Source organism: Phytophthora infestans, genomic scaffold, assembly GCF_000142945.1.
Source record: "Phytophthora infestans T30-4 supercont1.27 genomic scaffold, whole genome shotgun sequence".
Taxonomy (NCBI): Eukaryota; Oomycota; class Peronosporomycetes; order Peronosporales; family Peronosporaceae; genus Phytophthora; species Phytophthora infestans.
This window is the reverse complement of record NW_003303732.1, coordinates 1453061-1474097: the sequence shown is the minus strand read 5'-3', so window position 1 is coordinate 1474097 and position 21037 is coordinate 1453061. Positions and strand designations below refer to the sequence as shown.

The following is a 21037-nucleotide window of genomic DNA, read 5'->3' as shown; positions in this document are numbered from 1 at the left end:
ATCGGTAGCACGCAAGAAGGTGGTATTGAAGGCTTGCTATGAGTCGAGGTGTGTGCGTGTGTGTGCTTCTTATTGCCGAATGGTCCTTGTAGTTGATGTATAGCAGTAGATAGCGCTAATACCTCATATAATACTTGAAGTACTCTCTTCTCGAAATCATACCTTTTTGGATATTTTTTTTTTTCGATTCGTCAATGCAAACCCGGTTTACGGTATGCTGACGCATTGTTGCCAGCTTGTAATACATGTTAATACAGTACCGGTACCGTATGAAAGCCCATCGCCGATTACATACCAAATGGGGTTTGCTTATGACGATTTTATAATACTACGAGCTGTACATACAAAAGTACTTATTAATAGTGAACTGTCCATACTATAATACCGGTACATGTACTGCAGCACTAATAGAGCAACTCCCAAGCACAGGGAAGTAATGCACTTGCCATTCTTCAAATTGCCTGATGGTTCGCCAACTAGGAATCTCCGGTATATTGCTCTGCGTGCTTCCATGGACAGCCACGTCGTCGCTCATATCTCTTCACAGCCAGTCGAGGACTACCCCTACGACTACTCGCACCGGTGTCGAGTGTACCAAGGTCGGCGGCTTCTTCTCCGCGGTTGTGAGATTGTGCATCTGTGAGCCATGTCACGTGTGCGAGTTCAAAAAGAACTCGCTGACTTGCGGGTACAAAGAACATAAAGAGTTGGATGCATCGGACGGCTCGGACTTGACAGTGGATCAACCTCTGCTCGCACCGACCGATTGGTTTCTTACCAAGGAGGAGATTACAGCGTCACGGAATGGCTCAACTCGAGGCGACATGGCCACTTACACGACCGGGAACGACGTCACGACATACACCGTAACGAAAGAATTCTTTGATGCTGCTTTCACTGATCTTTCGTCCACCAAGGAGGGAGATCGAGTCATGCTGACAGGTTGGGGTACAGACCTCATTCCGTTCCAGCCCGATGTCGACGGTGGCAACCAGTCCCAATTACTCGACGTGGTTGAAGGCATAATACAGCGTGGCGGCAGTTTTCACGCCTTGATATGGGCTAACATTTTAGAAAAATCGCAGAATATCAAGACTCGCGACGACATTAACGATATCCCGGCATCAGTAACGACAGGAAAGAAGCCACTTTTCGTATTTGACGACCGCGTGCCGACGATTACCTCAACTCACCACCAAATCGAGGGGAGCGGATCAACACCCTGTGGCTTACGTTGGTGGGATCGACATCACTTCAGGTCGTTGGGATACGATCTACCACAATGAGTCGGAACTTCGCGAATCTACCGGTGTGAGTGGCTCCTTCAAGGGCTGGATAGACGGCCATGTCCGTATTCACGGGCCGGCAGCGAAAGATGTGGCTGGAAACTTTCTCAGTCGCTGGAACTCCGACTACGAACCAACACAGGGTCTTGCCAAGGACTTGCTCGAGTTTGACAACCCGCCATACGACGACTTAGCGCCTCTAGACTACACCAGCAGCAGGACCAAGTCGGAGTTAGGCAGCCAAAACGTACAGATCGTACGGACGTTCAGCTGCAAGTATGAGCACTACGACGAGTTCGCTCCCTACGGCGAGAACTCACTGTTCCAAGCACGAATCAAGGCGCTTTTGAGCGCCAAAAACTTTATCTACATTGAGGATCAGTACTTTATCCTCGTACCAGAGCTACTTGAAGCCATACTACAAGTGATGCCCACAATCCAACGACTCATTGTGGTGGTGCAACGTCCAGTTGGGAGGTCGAAGTTCTCTGGATACGAGAAGTATATGTTCGAGATGACAGCGCCGATACAGAAACTGTACCCGAACAAGTTTCAGATTTACACTACGAAGGAAGAACTGGATCTGTACATCCACTCAAAAGTTGTGGTCATCGACGACGTGTACTTGTCGGTAGGCTCAGCGAACTGGAATCGTCGAAGCATGACCTCGGACTCGGAGCTGGCTGCCAACATCATTGACGACGAGACGGTAGAATCTCCGGACGGGATCGCAGTACTGAAGGCAGCACGCGACTTTCGGATCCGCAAATTTCAGGAAATGACGGGTCGTAGCTACGAGGAATTGGACGCTATGCCGTTTATTGAGGCCGCGAACCAGTTTGATGTCGTTGCTGCTGACAATTCGAGCATCATTGAAACGTACGAAGTGAAAAGACAGACGTATTTCACTGCAGTGACCGATGCTGTGCGAAAGAAAGTAGACCCACAAGACACCTGCACTGAACCCGAAAAATGATGTAAAACGCCGTGTGCGTATCCGTATCATTTTCTACGGTTTCTTTTAAATAGATACGCTTATAAAGAACTGTAGTGTCTCTGAATTTTGGCACTTTCTAGTATGTATCAAATCTCACAAAATGAAAAAAAAACTTTTTACTCAGGGCAAAATGACAAAAAAACGAGGTGCTTTCAACTTTTTGCCAAAAAAATGTGGCGATACTATTGGCGTGGCTTGAATCGTCAATATGCCAATCCAGGCAACGCCATTCACGCCTTAGTGCGCTCTAGAGTAAATGCCTACGAGAGTGACAGTAGCTCAGAAGCTGTCGGTGCTGTACGTGCATTTCCGTTATGGCAATGGATATTTGTAAAGGTAATGGTCAGCACTGCCTGATACAAAATAATTCGTGACGTCAAATGAGAGAGCTTTAGTCTTTGCTAATGCCGTACGTGCAGTGCATAGCGTATCAGCAGCCTTCTCTATCTCCTGAGCTCAGGAGATTGTGTTTAGTTCGGCAGCATTTGACAATTCAAGTAACGCCTACCACGGCCAAAAAGTTGAAACCGCCACGTTTTCTGCCATGTATTCCATCGCATAAATCTGTTATGAACAAGAACGCAAAAGCTGCAATTCATGATGCCTCTGGATCAAACTTGTTTTAACATATATTTTTGCTTCCAGAACTCTCAGCTAAAGTTCATTGTTTAGTTTGAGTTGTGTAAACTAAATGCAAAACAATAACCATGGCAGTGGGGCATACATATCACATTCACAATTGAATTGGAAATTGCTAATTAATTCTGGGAGTGCTTCGAGCAGTGGTATTCTAAAAAAAATATTATATTAATTTTTACATTTAATGGGGTTTCACTGTAAAATATCAAGGAATCTTGACCTAAACACATTAAAAATACGCTTCTCTGATTGGCTAGTTTTGCCTGTTACTTTGAACCCCCCAACGTTTTTGATATCGTCAATATACTGGATATCATAAACGCTTAAAAATCACATTCGGCTGCATACAACGGTGAACTACTGGAAAGAGTCGAGACTCTTCAGCAATAGTGCTCCTGCGTAGCTCACTTTAGCCCTTTTCGATGGGAGTGCTTGCTCTCATGTCAGCTCAATGAAACGGGTTGGTGAAGTAGGCACTAATTAAGTCTAACTTATTTCGCTTTTAACCGAAATTCTCCACCTAGTCACTTTTAGAGTGTATCATTCTTGTTCGGCTTGGGTTGTTGGTGGTCTGTTCTGTCTTGCAGCAATACCGTGCAGCACAGTGTGGACACGTGTCTGAAGAGAGCCTATTAGCAATATAGGCTCCCTGCAGCCCTAGACTATGTTATGATTTTTAGTCTACGAAAGTACCGACTATAGCCTACAGTACCGTTTACGAGATCTCCCACTTCAGACAACAACTTGCTGTAACTTAGTTACCGGTAGTTGTTCTTGAATTTTTTTATGGACATTAAAACGTTATCTCGTTTTTTGTATTGAAAAGGTTTGTCTATGCCATGAAGTAGGAGATCCCGTATACGGTACAGTGCACCGTGTACTGTGTGCAGTACAGTATCACTGCTGATCGAAACGCGCTGTACACGGTCGCTACACTGTGTAACGTATCGTATAAGATATTTACTCACGAATCTACAAACCATACCAAGTGAAAGCGGAGGACGGATGTCATTGCGCTCAAATCTCCTGTCGGCTGTTTTGTAAACACTTAAATAACATTTTCCCCAGCTAAAATGGATTAAATAGGAATCAAATACTGGCCAAATGGGGCTGTCAATGTAGCACTTTCAGGAATGCGGGAAGAGTAGAAGACGAGAAGCGTTGTTTGAAAGGTAAATCTGAAAGTGAATTGAAAGTTAGCACGCTCCTAGCTAGCTTCTCACTACGACTAGCCTACGAGCCTTGTTTCATACGCAGGTGCTGGTGTCATCCGAAGCCGTCCGTCGTCGCATGCGATGGCACCAGTGACGAAATATTCATACGAGCTCATCCTCATGGTCACCGAGCAGCGCAGCCCTTCGTTTGGGCTGGCTCTTGAATCAGTCATCCCACTTGAGCATTCCAACTCCTTGATCTACAGCAACTTCTCCGTTGGAGCTGTTGTTGCCACGACCTTGTCACCCAAAGTCCATGCCGAGATCTCGGATCTCCAACAGCCTCTCTCGGGAGCCACGCCGCTGAGACAACACGGAGCCGCAGCCACAGCCTCTCGAATAGCACGCATTGCAGTGGCTCGGTGAAGATGTCGACAAGCTGCTCTTGCGTGGGGCAGTACTTTATCACCACGTCACCCTTTGCGATAGCATCACGAATGAAGTGAAACTTGATGTTGATGTGCTTGCTCCGCTGCGTGGCCATCTCGCTCTCTATAACCTTGATGACTGACTGATTGTCCACGAGCAGGAGAGCCGCTTGGTTCTGTGTCCACAGTTCAAGTTCAACCTTCGGTTGCCTGATCCAGATGCAATCTTTCACTGCCATCGCAGCCGCCACCTACTCTGCCTCCATGGTCGAGAGTGCGACCGAGTTCTGCTTCTACGAGTACCACTCGATCGACATGCCGTTTAGCATCACTACCACACCGGAGACAGATTTGACGTCTCGGTTGTCACCGGCCCAATCGGCATCGGCAAAGATTGTAGTCTTTAGCGTCGTCGCCGCGTTAGTATCAGACTGAAAGAACAGACCGTAGTCCATGGTGCCGCGCAGGAAGCGCAGGATGCGCTTAACACCAGCTCAATCGCCTTCACAAGGTCGTGCCACGAAGCGCGCGAAGTAGCTCACAGCTGTCGTGATGTCTGGACGGGTGCAGCTCGAGATCCACAACAGCGAATCCACAGACTTGCGCGTTACGCTGCTGCGCTCCATGATAACGCTGTCGTCGTACTGGCGCATGGTGTCCATAGGGGTTGCCATTGCCTTGCAGTCTGTCATCTCCATGTCGGTAAGCAGCTGCTGAATTGAATCACGTTGGTGGAGAATAAATCTATCAGCGCGACGAACAATGCTGATACCCAGGCATTTGTCCGTTTCTCCGAGATCCCTGATATCGAAACGCTGGTTCAACTTGCCCATGACCCAGTCGCTGTCCTCGCCACTTTCACTGGTGACGAGAACGTCATCCACGTACAGACCAAGCAGTGAAAGCTTGCCCTAATGACGGCGAAAATACAGACAGGGATCCAATTTGCTGCGCACATAGCCGATAGACAACAGGTATGCATTTGGCCTTGTTTCATAGCAGACCACTCTGCTTGAGTCCGTATAGGTTCTTGAGCAGAAGCCACGCTTTGCCTTTATCGCCACCGCCTTCAGGAGGGCGCATGTAAATGCCTTTATCGCCACCGCCTTCAGAAGGGCGCATGTCGATCAAGCTCGGACTTCACATAAGCATTTGGAATGTCACCTAGCTTCAGCCGACGCTGCCACTGCGCAGCCACAGCGATCATGAATCGCACGCTCGAAAACGGTAGTACGGGAAATACGTCTCGCCGAAGTCAATCCCGAAGCGCTGCGTGAAGCCTCTCGCAGCTAAGCGAGCTTTAAACCGCTCGAGCTCTCCCCGACTGTTAATCTTGATACGGAAGACCAACGTATACGAGATTAGCTTTTCACCAGGAGGTCTTTTCACCCCTTCCCAAGTTCAGTTGGCCTTCAAGTCAGCGAGCTCCTTCTCGATAGCAGCTTTCCACGCCGGCCACTCAGGGGTCCGCCTCGCCTCGGCAACGTTACGTGGTGTTGCTAGCTTGGCGGTCGTCAGCAAGAGAGTAGCATGACCGGCGAACTAACTGATTAGATCCCGACTCAGCTCAAAGCCATCCCTCTTCAGCTTCTTGCGAGATCCGAACACACGTCGAAGCACTCCAGCGCTGATGGGCCTTCCTGAGTCCTCGTCCTCTTCGTTGAAGCTTGCTCCAGGATCATCGCTAGGTGCTTCACGTCGCTTACGAGTCGATCGAGTCTCCACGTTGAGTGTCGCAGCTGATGGCGCCACAGTCGATTGTTGCGGCTGATCATCGACTGAATCATTCTCACCATGTAACTTCGCAAGAGCCTCCTCGTTTACATCCACCTTCTCGATATTTTGTGCGTCGGCGCACACGACGATTGGCTTTGCCCGCGGGATAAGCAGTTTGTATTCTTTTGGCCGTTACTGATGCCGATGATCACTGCCTTCTCGGCACGGCGCTTGACAGATGCAGCCTTCTTGTGTGCAATGTGAGCTGTGCACCAAGAGCCAAACCGCAAAATATGCCCCACCTTGTGTGCGTTTCCGGTCAGGTCATGCAACGATGCCTTGTGATCTGCATTAGCACGAGTCAGCACATGGTTGCGCACATACGGGGCAAATAGCACTGCATCCCCCCAGTAGCATTCAGGAAGTGCCGACGTCCATAGCATAGCACGCGCAGAATGCATCAACCTTTGGTGCATACGTTCGCCTTTGCCGTTCGATGCCGAGTTATCTGGAAGAGTGAGTTGCTGTCGAATACCACGATTCTTGCAGAGCTTCACAAACCCACGACCACGAAATGCGCCGCCACCGTCGCTGCGAATCACCTTCACTGTGACCCCAAACTGTTTCTCGAACTCAGCAATGAAGTCCTCGAGATGCTTGACAGCTTCATCCTTGTTATACAGCAGGTACACACGATTGTAGATCGAGCCATGGTCTACGATCGTCAGCATGTGCTTGTGTCCCTGTCGGTCTTGCTTGATGTCGGTCTTCAAGTCGACAGCAAGTACAGCACCTATTGCTTCCGTTGGTGCTGATGTCGAAGTATCGACTGCTTTGATTTGGTCTGCTTGGCTTCAGTACACGGTAGACAGAATTTGAGCTTCTTGGACAGCACCTTCATGTCACTAGTCAGGCTGCGTGAGTGCATCTTGAGCAGGTCCTGGAAGTTGATGTGTCCCAACCTGTTGTGTCAATGCTGAAATGTAGCGCTCGACACATCAGCGAACATTGTAACAGTGTTGGTGTTAGGCTTCACCAATTCGTTGTCCAGCTTCCACAATTTACCACGGCGCTTTGCTGTGGCTATGGTCCTCCCATTGCGGTCCTTTAGCTCGCAGATTTTGCTCGAGCTGAACTGGCACTAGCGACCGTGATCAGCGAGCTCCGTGACCGATAGCAGGTTTTGGTGTAGTTCAGAAACACAGTGAACTTCGCGGAGTAGCACAATCTTGTTAGTACGGCCGTCACTCACACGAATCAGGCAGCTGCCCTTCATGCTAGCCGTCACTACTTCACCGTTGGCAACCGTGATGGTCATCGTTGATGGCACCGCTCCGATCAGGACGTCCTCTCGAAATCACATGTGATGAGAGGCACCTGAATCTACGACCCAGGTCGACGTCCTCTTTGCTGGATCGTCGATACCTGCTGCAGCCATCCACATGCTGGCTTGACCATCGCTGGTGAAGCTCGAGTCATCCTTGTCGCTGTCACTGCAGTGGGACATGGCATGTTGTGCTTGGTCGGATTTTTCAGCTGTCTTTGCGGGCTTGGTGCACGCTAACGATCGATGCCCAGGCTCTCTGCAATTCCAGCAGCCTGTTGTCTTCTTTGAGCTCGTTGCCGTACTTGCAGCACTCGACGCCTTAGCACCGTTCGGCTGCGTGGTCTGTTTCAGCTGAGATTGCTTGTTCTGTTTGTTTTGCTGCTTCTTGTTGTTGTTCAGGTTGTTCTGCTGCTGAGGCGGATTCTGCTTGCTCTGGCCAACACGACACCCGTCACCCTTCAGCCGCTGCAGAAACTTGACCACCCCGGCCAGCTCATGCGTGTACTCCTTGTTGGAATTGTCGATCTTGTTGAGTAGCGTCGACGTCAGCTCTGGACAAGCGTTCTGGCACACAGTCTCGAGCAGTAGTTGCGTCTGGTCACCTTTCATGATGAACTGCAGATATCGTACGTAATGTTGCCAGGTGTCGCCACTGCGCTTCGGAGTATCGAGTCTCTTCCGCAGCTCATATTGGCACAAGTGACAACAAGGCACCCGTCAAATACTTTACCAGTTCATCGTACGCTATATCACGATCGCCTGCGAAGTCGTGATACGATCTGTGGGCATCACCCTCCAGGAAGTTGACGCCTTTAGTAAGTTAATCTGTTGAGTTGGCTCTCGGTTTTGACCGCACGCTCGAACGCGTTGAGAAAGTCCTCTAGACCTGCGGTGAGACCCGGATACACCTCAGTTTCCGCGAACTTTCGGCATCGAATGTCCTTTATCGTCGGCGGTTTGGTCGTTGGTACATGCTCACCATCGTGGTGAGCAGCACCTTGCAGCTGATCGTCGTAGTGCTGGATACGTTGTCATCCGTCTCATTTCCGAGCTGCTGGGCGACGACGTGGACTTGCTGCGTTGCGGCTTGTCGAGCCGCTTCAAGCGTGAGCTCCTTGAAGAGGCGCCGCTACAGACCAATGCGATCCATTGCGTCTTGAAGCCTCGCTGTAAGTACAGCGACGATGTCACCAGACATAGTCGTGGTCGGCGACGCTGGCATTGTCGCCTAATCACCAGGTGACTTCAAGCCTCTATAGCTCTCAGGATTACTCATCCCGCTCACTGTGCGACAGCCGGGGTGGTGTTTTGTGCAGCTCCGAGTGCACATTCGCCAGGTTGTGTCGGTGCTCGCGCTCCGCTCGGGCAGCATGAGGCATCGCTTTTTAATTGACGAGGTCCATGAAGTCAAGACGGCCCCATGTCGACATGACAATCGGTCCGCTACGGTTGGGCACATAACCTGTAGCACTTTCAGGAATGCGGGAAGAGTAGAAGACGAGAAGCGTTGTTTAAAAGGTAAATCTGAAAGTGAATTGAAAGTTAGCACACTCCTAGCTAGCTTCTCACTACGACTAACCTACGAGCCTTGTTTCATACGCAGATGCTGGTGTCATCCGAAGCCGTCCGTCGTCGCATGCGATGGCACCAGTGACGAAATATTCATGCAAGCTCATCCTCATGGTCGCCGAGCAACGCATACCTTCGTTTGGGCTGGCGCTTGAATCAGTCACCCCACTTAAGCATTCCACCTCCTTGATCTCCCGCAGCTTCTCCGTTGAAGCCGCTGTTGCCACGACCTCGTCACCCAAAGTCCATGGCGAGATATCGGATAACCAACAGTCAAATGAATGCACATTTAGTTTATTCCCGATTCAGCACACTCACAGGTACCTTCATTAATTGAGAGCTTTAGTTCCCTATTAATAATGCATTGTTGTACATCTGCGTAATTATCTCACCCTTCTCTTGTTTCAAAATATACTTAGTATGTATTAATCAGCTATTAAAAAAGTCTACTTGACTAATACTAATTCGAAAATTCGTTCCTCCTCCCATTCCTTGCTCTCACATTCCATTTTTCTAGCACTCAGGCACAACCATATCAGCTGTTACAAGATGCGGGTGCTGGGCATACTTGCTGTGGTTGCTATCACCAGCATCCGAGCTGCGTTGATCGATCGTGACATGGTCCAGCCGGTCGCACAGCCGGAACCGAAGCCCGACGTCGAGAAAGCTGCTGTCAAATTTAATCCTTCACTTGCAGTAAAGGCTGGATATCCTGTTGTGAATGCTGCCGGGGATACGAGTGCTGGCTTGAAAGAAACGGCCTGCTGACGGTGATTGTAAGGGCTCTGCTTTAGACTCGCAGGTACTGTTCTGTATACAGTCGATCAACTTGATATGAGGACAAGTGGGCAGGGCTCGACAAAAAATGAATACAATATAATAATTGTAGAATTGTATTGACGGAATAACAGTTAATTGGAAAAGAGAGGTTTCCGTAAATATACAATTCGTCACGTAATAATTATACTGACCTTTTAAAAGGTAAAAAGTGGTAGCAGCAAGCTGGTGGTCGACCACAAATGACTGCTTCATTCGAGAGCAAGCAAAGACACCCACCACTCTATTAAGATTAAGCAACCCAGATAAAATGTTCACAATCCGCAGCCTGGGGTAGGTCCAGAACTGGATAAACCTTATTTATTAAATATAACACAGTTCGGGTCCAATTAGATAATAGGAGGTGATAAACTTTCCCCGTTGCCGACTCATTTTGGTTGGCGAGGGATCCTATCCACGACCATAACTCCCCCCCCCCCGCCACCACCACCACCACCTCCGGCAGCAGCGTATTAATAGCAGTTATTGGATTCCAGCCTATGTGTAGTGGATTGGTAGGGTTGGTCACCATCCACTTTACTGTTCTGACCCTAGCAATACTCTAGAATAATTGCAATACTTATTATTGGCTCCGACATTATTACAGTAGCGTATTACTTTTTTTCAGCGAAACCAGTTCAGTTTTTATTTGATTGTCCGAGCCCTGGCCCATCTCGCCTAACTTTCTTCAGTATTTTGCTCCACGTCTGGATGATTTTCACAAAACCGCTCGCCTCGAAGCGATAGACTGCTCTGAAATATTTGTAGTTCGAAGAACTATCATATGTCGTATTGATTTTTCTCTTGTGATCGGACAACATTTCTGGGTTGCCACAATCGAGCAACCTGAGTTGTGTAAAGTGCACACACCATTTCAGAAGTTGGTTTTCGCTCTCTCGGAATTGGAGCCTCGCTTTCTCCGTCGAAGGGGATAGCGGGCGAGCAGAGATAGCGTATCAGGCGGGGAGGGACAGCGGGACGTGGACTGGCAGGAAACAGGGGCAGCGGATGTAGAATGTAGAGTAGCTTTAGAGACTTCATTATAGAGAAATATTAAGCTCTATGTAATAGGCCGTCAGTTTCAAAGTGAGGAGGCCTTTTAAAGCGGGCGCGCCACGCGTCCTCCTCGCCATTAACATCCCTCGGCAATGTGTTTACTTATTAAGTTTCCTTAAGAAGTAGGATGTTTGAACCTTTTCTATTAGCTACATATTTGACCAATTAAGGTGCATTCTAACACTCCCACTAAAAGTTCAAGCACATCCTCCTTTTCACTTCTGTGGTCTCATATGACTCGCCCGATCCTTAATCCAATTGCGACTTGTCCAGCATAAATACCATACGACCTTTCGTACTTTTGGGCTACTTCTGGTTTTCCTAATAGTGAACACACTCTTTCCTATCCTGTTTTGATCACATATGATCTACTTTATCCTAAATCAAGTTGCGACCTTTTGGAGATATTATGTGACTTTTCGTTGTGGCGACTTTTCACACATCCGGTGATCCAAAATAGGTGGCTCCTAAATTTTGCGACACCTGAAATTTGTGACGCTCCATTACACATACCTATTCCCTTATTTCCAAAATTTGTGACCCAACCAATTTTCCTTTTCCGATTTCCCTATGGTTTCTGCCTCTAAATTGCACCTCTTCCTTTTTTGTCTTTGCTGGAACCAATTTCCTTCAATCCATTCACTCTCAAATTTGCGTTCAGCTCTCACGGTTCGACTTAGCGCCTATGGCCGCTATTAAACCCTCCGGGGGGGCTACGACAGTCAAGCAAAACGTCCAGGCTTCGGTCTGTGATACCACCACTTCCAGAGACTGGGGAGCGCTTCGGCATTAGTTCCAATTAAGCATGGCTGGGGCTTGCCCCTCCCTTCCTAGATGCGGTCAACGGTGGCTCTTACTTGATTTCAGCACGATATCGTGTTCTGTCGTAGTCTAGTCCATAACCATTGACATGTGAACGTCTGAGAGTTAACCAATATCATAACGTTACGTCTTATTGTTTTTTTTTGCTTTAACCGCATAAGTCTTTTCCTTGGTGCACTTCAACTTGGCCATTACTCTTTCACTTCAACTTAAGAGTATCTTTCGCCCTTCAACTTGAAAAGTATCTTTGAACTTCAACTTGCGCCGGGCGCTTGGATATGCCACATGGTGGCTCTTCAACTTCACTGTATCTTGTGATACATGGTGCCAGAAAGTCCAAAGACCCCACACCTATTGTGGTAAGGGGAGGCATAGGTTCTTTACCCCCATGAGACTTCTGAGTTTCTCAAATTGAGTTTGAGGTAGTGCCTTTGTGAGGGCATCTGCAATCATATCATTTGTGTTGCAGTATGAAACTACTATTCTTCCCTTATCATGAATCTCTCGAGCATACAGTCCTTTGATATCAATGTGTTTTGTCGATGTATGATTTGCTGGGTCTTTTATAATACTAATTGCCCCCTTATTATCACACCAACACATGATCGGCTGTGTTTGCTTAAATCCCAATTCCTCTAATAGTACCCATAACCATTCGCTTTCTTTAATACCTTCACTCGCGGCTATTAATTCAGCCTGCGCTGTATGGAGGCTCACAGTACTTTGTCTTGAACTTTTCCAAGTAATACACGCGTCTGCCATAATACTCACATACCCAGTTACTGACTTTCGGTTCTCATTAGCATTCGCGAAGCTCGCGTCTGTGTACAGCTCATATATCACTTCCTTACTTTTCCCGTCAAATACGAGTCCGTACGTCGACGTCCCTTTCAGATACTTTAGTACTCTCTGGGCTGCCTTGTAATGGCTCTTATTATAGCATGACAGGAATTTACTTAATTCTCTGATAGCATTTGCTATATCTGGGCGTGTACCACGTACAAGGTACATCAGTGAACCCACTAAACCTCTGTAATCGAATGGTTGTGCTGAGATTTCATCTGGACTTAATTTTTCCTCTTTCTCAAGTACTATACTCTTTGCCTGTGGTGTTGGTTCTGAGTTACAGTCAGTCATATCGAACTTTTGTAGTAAGTCCATTATATACTTGTGTTGGGACATACTCAAAATCATATTTGCCCTATCCCTTTTAATCTCCATCTTCAGTAGATAATGGATATCACCTAGGTCCTTCATAGTAAATCTAGAAGCCAGTTGGCTCTTCACCTTTTGCATCAATGTCATACTACTAGATGCTATAGTAATATCATCCACGTAGACGCAGACAAGTACTATATGCGTTACTCCTTTTACCTCCCACTTTTGACGGTACAAACAGTACTCCTTTTTGCACCGACAAAACCCTAGGCTTACCAGGAACTTATTGAGGAGTGCATACCAGATGCGAGGTGCTTGTTTGAGTCCATATAGGCTTTTCTTCAGTTTGCACACACTGGACGCATCCCCATGCCTAAACCCATGAGGTTGTTGCATGTAAATATCCTCAAACAGCGATCCGTTTAGGAAGGCCGTTGACACATCCATTTGATGGATATGAAGGTCCTTTATCGTTGCTATTGCCAGTAGTAATCTCAACGACTCATACCGCGCCACCGGTGAGAATATCTCATTATAATCAACACCGTGGGTTTGTGTGTTTCCCCTAACAACCAATCTTGCCTTAAATCTATCAACTGTTCCATCTGGGTTATACTTCACGTCAAATACCCAGTGACAACCTAGTATTTTCCTTCCTTTTGGCAATGGTACTATTTCCCAAGTACTATTTGCAACCAGTGCCTGAAATTCAGCTTGCAGCGCAGTCTCCCACTGCTGAGCGTGTGGGCCCCGTCTCGCTTCTTTTATTGATCGTGGAATCGGTATCACCTTTGTGGTAATTGTGACAGCATTGATTGATACTAAATAGTCCTTTAAACGAGAATTTGGTGTCCTTTTCCTACGACTGCGAGGTATAGGTGGCACAGAAACTCGCTGTTTCTTTACTCCCACTGTTTCAGTATCCGGTGCACACTCTTCCAGCTCAAAATTTGATTTTGGTCGCTTGTTAGACACATCCAGCCCCGTTTCTCGTTTTCTTTTCCCCTTTCCCCCAACTTCTAGGACCATTTCCTCATTCTCCTCAATTTTTCCGGACGGGAACGATCGTAGAATCAGTCCCTCAGTAAATGTTGGCCCAAATTTTACATCTCGAGCGTTAATGTACCTGTTTCCTTTAATATCGAGTAGACGATACCCTTTGCAATCTTCAGAAAGCCCGAGAAGTTTGCACTCTAGCGCCCGCTCACTAAGCTTCGGATTGGGTCGTTTAGATTTTGGTACATGGGCGTAGCACGTACTGCCCCATATGTGAAGCTCAATTCCTGTTGGTTTGGTGCCAAACAGTGCTTCGTATGGACTCTTACCCTTAAGCCGGGCTGTTGGTATCCTATTAGTTATTGCTGTCATATATTTTAATGCCTCTGGCCACCATTTAGCAGCCATACCCGATCCTATTAACGCGCATCTAACTTTACCCATTATTGTCTGGTGAGCTCGCTCAGCAGACCCATTTTCCTCTTGAGACTCTACATTTGACTTTTGGAACACGATCCCACTTCTATCGCAGTACCCTTTTAAGAATTCGTTGACAAATTCTGTACCCCCGTCGGTCCTTATCCGTTTTACCTTGTATGGGAATTGTTTCTCCAGCTGCTTAATAAGGGTTTTAACAATAACCCCAACCTCTTTCAGAGACTTCAGAACGAAATACCATTTATAAGCAGTGGCATCATCTACTATTGCTAGAGCATACTTGTGCCCGGTAGTATTATAGAGGCCCTGTGGTCTTATTTTTCCCAATGAGTCCATATGCAGTGTGTGCTAAGGCTCAGATACCTTATCTGTCACCTTATTCCTATAAGACATTCGCCGGGATTTTGCCAGCACACATGTACGACAGATAAATGATACCAGTTCCATTTTCTTTCTAGATAACTGGGGTGCATCTCTGATTACTCTGCCAGCCAGAATGTTCATCAGTCTGCCTTTACCGACATGACCTAGCCTCAGGTGCCACTCCTTCAACGTCTTTTGTATCTTCGATTGAGAAGTACTATCGACGGATAGTATTCTTGAATTATTATCCAGTTTCCTACTCGGTAAATAGTATACCTCATCTATTGCAACTGCAGCAAATATGAATCGGTTTTTACTATCAAGGAAGTACAAATACTGCCCACCTTTTGACTGAATGTGGTGATACCCTTGTGTGGCAAGATAATATGCACTAAGCAAGTTACTACCGCACTCTTTATCAAAGGCAACATTTTGTATTGAGATATCACTATAGTACCCTCTGGGTTTGAGAATACTAAATCTCACTGCTCCTTGGAGCTTGGTTGACGAGGTGCCTCCGTTTCCATATTCAAAGATATGGGTCCATCCTTTGCCAAGCTGGCTGAACCACCTTCTATCCGAGCTTATAGCGTGTCCAGCTCCTGTATCAACCACCCATAGATCATCAGTTAGGTTCAACTCCCTCAATTTAGAAAGATACTCAGAGTATCTTCTCCGTACCTCATCATCAATCTCCATTGAGTGCATCGGTGCCTCATCTTCGCTTCCTTCACTCGCTGGAACACTCCCCTTGTACTCAAGTTCGTCGGCATCCTCAATTGCCTTGTTCAAATTGAGGTCGAACTTGGCAGCTTGGGCTGGGGTCCTTTCTTCGTCTTGGTTCACCTTCATCCTCTTCGTAGTCGACTTGCCCCCCTTCTTGACCGTCATCGCTCGCTTTGTTTCGGTGACAGGAGCCGCCCGTATGTTTGAGCGAAGCAGCTTGCCTCCAGCCCTTTTCAGGTTGCGGTCAGCCGCCAACACTGGGCAGGCCTTCTTCCAGTGGCATCTTCAAAGCAGTAATAACACTCGCTTACTGCCACTTCAGAGGATTGTCCTTGGTTCCTTTTCTTCCCCGTAAACTTTCTTGCCGCATTGACAGTCACTGGGCGTCTCTTATCAGTCAGCATCGTGGCTTCCTTCCTCGATCGATCACCGAAAACGCGGCGAAGACTCGTCTCCACGTTTTCAATAGAAAACCACTCTTCAGTCATGATGATTGTGCCTCCCCAAAACTCGCTTGGTAGTAACGCCAACACTTCCATGCACAACCAGGTCTCGGTCACCATGTCCTTGCCAACCAGACCCCTCATCTTCCTGTTAATGTCGTTACGCAGCTTCTTTAACTGGGCGAATAGGGCCCCCAGATTGGTCCAGTTCGCTGCGAGAAGACGCTCCCACTGGCGGCGCAGCTCGATTACGCCTCCTGCATCCCCGAGCCCGTAGTTTTGCTCGAGCTCCTTCCATATGTCACAGGGATTCATTCTGGACACTTGATCCGGCAGCCCACTCAAGAAAACGTTAGGCAACGCTTGGTTGAATAAGTTCAACAGCTCGGACCGAGCCCATGTCCAGTGTTGGTGGCGCCAACGCTTGGCCTTCGCCTCCTCTTGAGAAATATTCCCCTCCACCGAAATGATGGGTTTCTCAGGCGTACCCTCAAGGAAGTCCATCATGACAACCGTAGCCTCAGGCTGGTCCTTTTCCAACAGCCCTCGCTGGTATTTCTCATCCAGCGTCTCTATGTGCGTTAGCACCTTGTCTCGCCACATGGTGTAGTCCTCCCCATGGAACTTTTCCAGTCCCAGGACCTGGGCACTCCTATTGTGTCCTTTAACCATGGGCCTTAGTCTCCGTACGTATCTGAAATATTGAGCTCTATGTAATAGGCCGTCAGTTTCAAAGTGAGGAGGCCTTTTAAAGCGGGCGCGCCACGCGTCCTCCTCGCCATTAACATCCCTCGGCAATGTGTTTACTTATTAAGTTTCCTTAAGAAGTAGGATGTTTGAACCTTTTCTATTAGCTACATATTTGACCAATTAAGGTGCATTCTAACAAGAAAAGGCATATTGGCTGACGTAGTGGCTACGGTATGGATTGACTAGGAAGTCCCGTTAGCGCCCAAGGGTGGCGTCTCTGCAAGGCATTCTAATACGTTGGCGGAGGCAGTCGTCGCTGCATCGACGATGACGGCAAGTATGTCCCGTATGCGAGGTGTCACCACATGTGATCGTCGCTGCGCGATCGAGGCTACAGAACGGCGTGCACGAAGGTGGGCGTGCTGCCGTTGCCTCGGCTTCCCGCTACGCCCATAATCCCGCAGGTATTTGGTGGGTGGAGACGTCGTCATGCCGATATGCGCAAGGCCTCTGTCTCTCTTGAATCGGTAGATTGGTATGCGCTGGTCCATGCTTCTATGGTCGATCTCTTGATCTGGTGGGTGTGTTTCAAGCGTCGACGATGGTTAAGTGCTGTCGCTCCATGAAGTCTGACCACTTGGTGACGATCTGAATAGCATAAGGTACGCGTTGGTTGTATGCGCCCAGTCACTATGCGTGGTGGCTGTTGCTTACATTTTCTTTACATTTGTGTTAATGCAAAGTGATGGCTAGTTAGGCTTCCGGTTTGGGGCTGACGACTACTGCATCGAAGGATCGATCACGTTGGCGGTCACTGGCAGGTGGAACCCCGCTAGCGTAATGTCGCTAAGATGTTGGAGTCGTTCTTTTGTTGTAGTGCGTGTAAAGACGGCTTGGACCATGCCGCAAGTTTTGCTATTATTGGTGCCATCGCGATCAATCCATGACGCATGGTCACTCGCGAGACTAGCAAGTACGTTTGCTGGGGCTTATTAATTACTCCCTGAGTGGAAGCCCAGTCCTTCACGACCATGAACTCGAGCGTTTCTCCTTGTACCTTGTATACCGTTGAACCGACTGCGCAAACAAACGGGACCTGCTGCGGTCGCACCGTGATGGATCGGGGCTGGTCGTGTGGCGCTGGCGCGAGTTTAATGGTCGTCTTCGAATGAGCCTTGGCTGTTAAGAGCACGAGAAACAATTCGGGGTCGATGCTTGGCCCTGATTGGTGCTGCCTGTGTCCTCGGGGGGGGGGGCAGATCATGGCGTAGTCAGGTGACCGGCTTGGCAGTTGTACCGTCCCGAACGAGCTTAAACCGGGTCCCGGTGCGGAAATGAACGTACTCGAGCCTCCCGAGTGTGCTGTTCGCGATGCCCTTGGTGGTGGCGACCTTCTGGGTGACTTGAATCGGCATGCCGTCTATTAGATCAGGGTACGACGCCATCATGCCAAAGCGATTGCAGAAGATGCACTACAGCAGCGACACATCACCACTGCTAGCTCATATGAAGGCTCGGAAGCCAGCGTCACCACGCCCGACACAGCGTCAACCGATGGTCCGCTGCAAATTGTCATCGGCCCAGCGTCACCACGCCCGACACAGCGTCAACCGATGGTCCGCTGCAAATTGTCATCGGCCCGAGGCGTCGCCACTTACAGAAGTACACCCCTCACGACGCTCACACTGCCGCTGCCAAGCAACTCCGTGCCAGACAAAATGCACACACCACTGTCACTTCACGCCAGAAACACAGTCACTAGCTAACCGTTATCTAGCCGCTCCCATCGCTTCCAATTTCTCCTTTCGTCTTAAATGTCGTACGAATGTCTTTTCAGGCAACGCTTCATCCGATGTATCATGGTGAAAAATAATGGAATTTGTTCGAGCTACATTCCCCGAGCTCTGCCCGGTACCCAATTGTGAGGTACATGTATCACAGAGTAATTGAAATAAACAATCTAAAAGAGTTACACTATAGTTCTAGTCCTTCAGCATCATAAATAGCTATTAAGTTATATTGGTTCAGTATCAGCATCGCATAGTATGGACTTTGTTGTATGTTGCATTGGTTCCACACTACCTCATTATTTGCCGCGTATGCACAAAACAATCAGGTACTAAAACTACGACCATTAATCCTTGGAACCCACGCAAAGCGCGGCATTAATTAAGTACGACAGTATCACTAGGCTAAAGCGCGGTATTAATTAAGTACGACAGTATTACTAGGCTGTAATACGCTTTGTACTACGTAGTAATATAGTATAAAAAATACTTCTAGTATACTAACGTAGAAAAAAGAAATGCTAATATTAATAGTCCAGAAAATCAGTCCACGTACTAGTACTAGTACTACAGCTACAGTGCGAGGTTGTACTGTACCGTACAACTTGTACGTATTCGTACTACTACTATCAATACAAACTATAGCCAGCTGGTCGTGATGCCAAAATATTGTTTTCTGAAAGTACATACTAGTGCCGACTTGCATGCTTGTGCAAGTCGAAGCTGTTCAACGGCTTTAGGCCGTGCTGTTGTTCCTAATGTAGTACGGCTCCTCCTGGAACTCCTCCGAGCAGTACGGAAACGTGGCCTCGTCGTCGTTGCTGCTGGGGTTGAAGAGGTTCTTGGCCGAGTAGATCATGACGTAGATGCCGCACACGGTGCAGATGGTGGCGACAGTCACGCACATGAGCTTCTCCCACGCCGGCACCTTGGCCCAGAACACCTTGATGTAGAAGAGAAGAGGCACGATCAGACTCGACAGAGTGATGAAGGTGGCGCCCGTGAAGTCCACGAGGTCGAGGAAGTGTTCACGCAGTAGGATCGAGAGAACCACCAGAATGGTGATCATCGTGATACGCATCATGATGTAGCGCAACACGTTCGCGCCGCCCTTGTACTCGGACAGATCCTCCTCCGCCACCATCGTGTTGGTCGCAGAGACGCGGCCAGAGGGGCGAGGACGCGACACACGCTGCTCGTTGCTCTCCAGGTCAGCGGGCGTCGACGCGTTGAGGTACGACATCTTCTCCTCGCCCTCAGCAGTCACAGCCTCCACCTTGTGCATGCCCAGAATCATACGCTCGAGCATGTAGAAGGCCGGGTGCAGGAAGGTCGAGAAGGCGATGGACAGGTGCATCTGCATGAACAGAAAGGCCATAACCACGGCGCCACGGTCGGCGATGAAGCCCAGCGTGGTGGGAGCCGACGGGCCGGACGTGTTGGCGACGGAGAACAGCAAGTTACCCGACATTTGGCAGCCACCGACGGCGTAACCGGAGACAGCGACGGCGATGAAGAAAGCGGACGCGATACCGAGGCTGACAATGATAACACGGGGCATACGCTCGGGCTGCGAGTGTTGACGCTGCAGGTCAGGAATGACGGTAGCGGCAGCGTAGGCGAGCGACAAGTTACCGAACGTGTTGATGACCTGGTGGGCCGTCACATCGGCCGTGGGGGGCGAGGGGTGGCCGCGTTCTTCCCACAACAGGATAGAAATACCGATAAAATCGGCGACGATCGTGCCGAGGCAACCGGCCACAGCCATTCCCGTACTCTCCTTCATGGTCGGGATCAGCGCAACAGGGACGACCATGGCGGCCATGAAGATGATCCACACCGACTGACTGAAGCAGTCCGGGAACAGCACGTCCAGCAGCGAGCCACCGAGCACCAGGAAGGCGCAGGGCAGCAGCAGACACACACCCATCTGCGAGATCGTCACCACGAAACGTCCAGACCGGCCCGCAACCCACTCACCGAGATCACCGTACGTCCGAACTGTGGGCGGAGCCACATACAAGACCTTGGACAGCAGCACCGACGAGTAGATGTTGGCGAACGCCATGAACAGCAGCGCGATCGTAGCGAACACCCAACCTGCGCGAGCGTAGTTGGACGGCATACCGAGCGAGCCGATACCGCACACGCAGCAGAAAATGTTGAAGGCTGCCCTGGCATCCTCAAACGTGAAGAGTGCAGACGAAGGTTTCGGAGCCATGGTGCCTGATTGTTCACCAACTAAGCAAAATGGCTAATGAATTCTAGCTGCGAAGGGTAAAGCGATCCTGCCAGTTCTGGTGTCTTGGCTACATGTAATGCACCGACTTACAAGAGGTATACGCTCAAAGACACGTTGTGCCCATCGACATTTTCATAGGCTTGAATCAAAGTGCACTGAATGATCGCTGAAAGTACCATGTACTGGGTACAGTTTCTTTGTATACAGTGCATGTACCAGTATCTGTACAATCGCTCACGATCACCATCGTTTAGAATTATTAGGAGATCTGGTTCTGATACTGGTAGTAGCTACAACGTCGAAGTTAAACGTCAGCTTGAAGCCGGCGAAAAAGAATCCGTGAAATTTGGTTGACAAAATGACTTCGACGAGTCCATTGCTGTC

General features: G+C 48.7%; 2 protein-coding genes across 2 annotated transcripts; one reads left to right on the top strand and one right to left on the bottom strand.

Annotated features, from left to right (window-relative positions):
• Positions 1-464: 464 nt before the first annotated feature.
• PITG_12809 (phospholipase D, Pi-sPLD-like-11) lies at positions 465-2262 on the top strand (the record flags this gene model as incomplete). Its single annotated transcript, XM_002900144.1, has 1 exon — positions 465-2262. One exon carries the CDS (start codon positions 465-467, stop codon positions 1284-1286), a length of 822 nt encoding a protein of 273 aa, XP_002900190.1.
• Positions 2263-19147: 16885 nt separating this feature from the next.
• Positions 19148-20632, bottom strand: PITG_12808 (Amino Acid/Auxin Permease (AAAP) Family; the record flags this gene model as incomplete). The annotated part of the gene is made up of 1 exon (XM_002900143.1): positions 19148-20632. One exon carries the CDS (start codon positions 20630-20632, stop codon positions 19148-19150), a length of 1485 nt encoding a protein of 494 aa, XP_002900189.1.
• Positions 20633-21037: the final 405 nt, after the last annotated feature.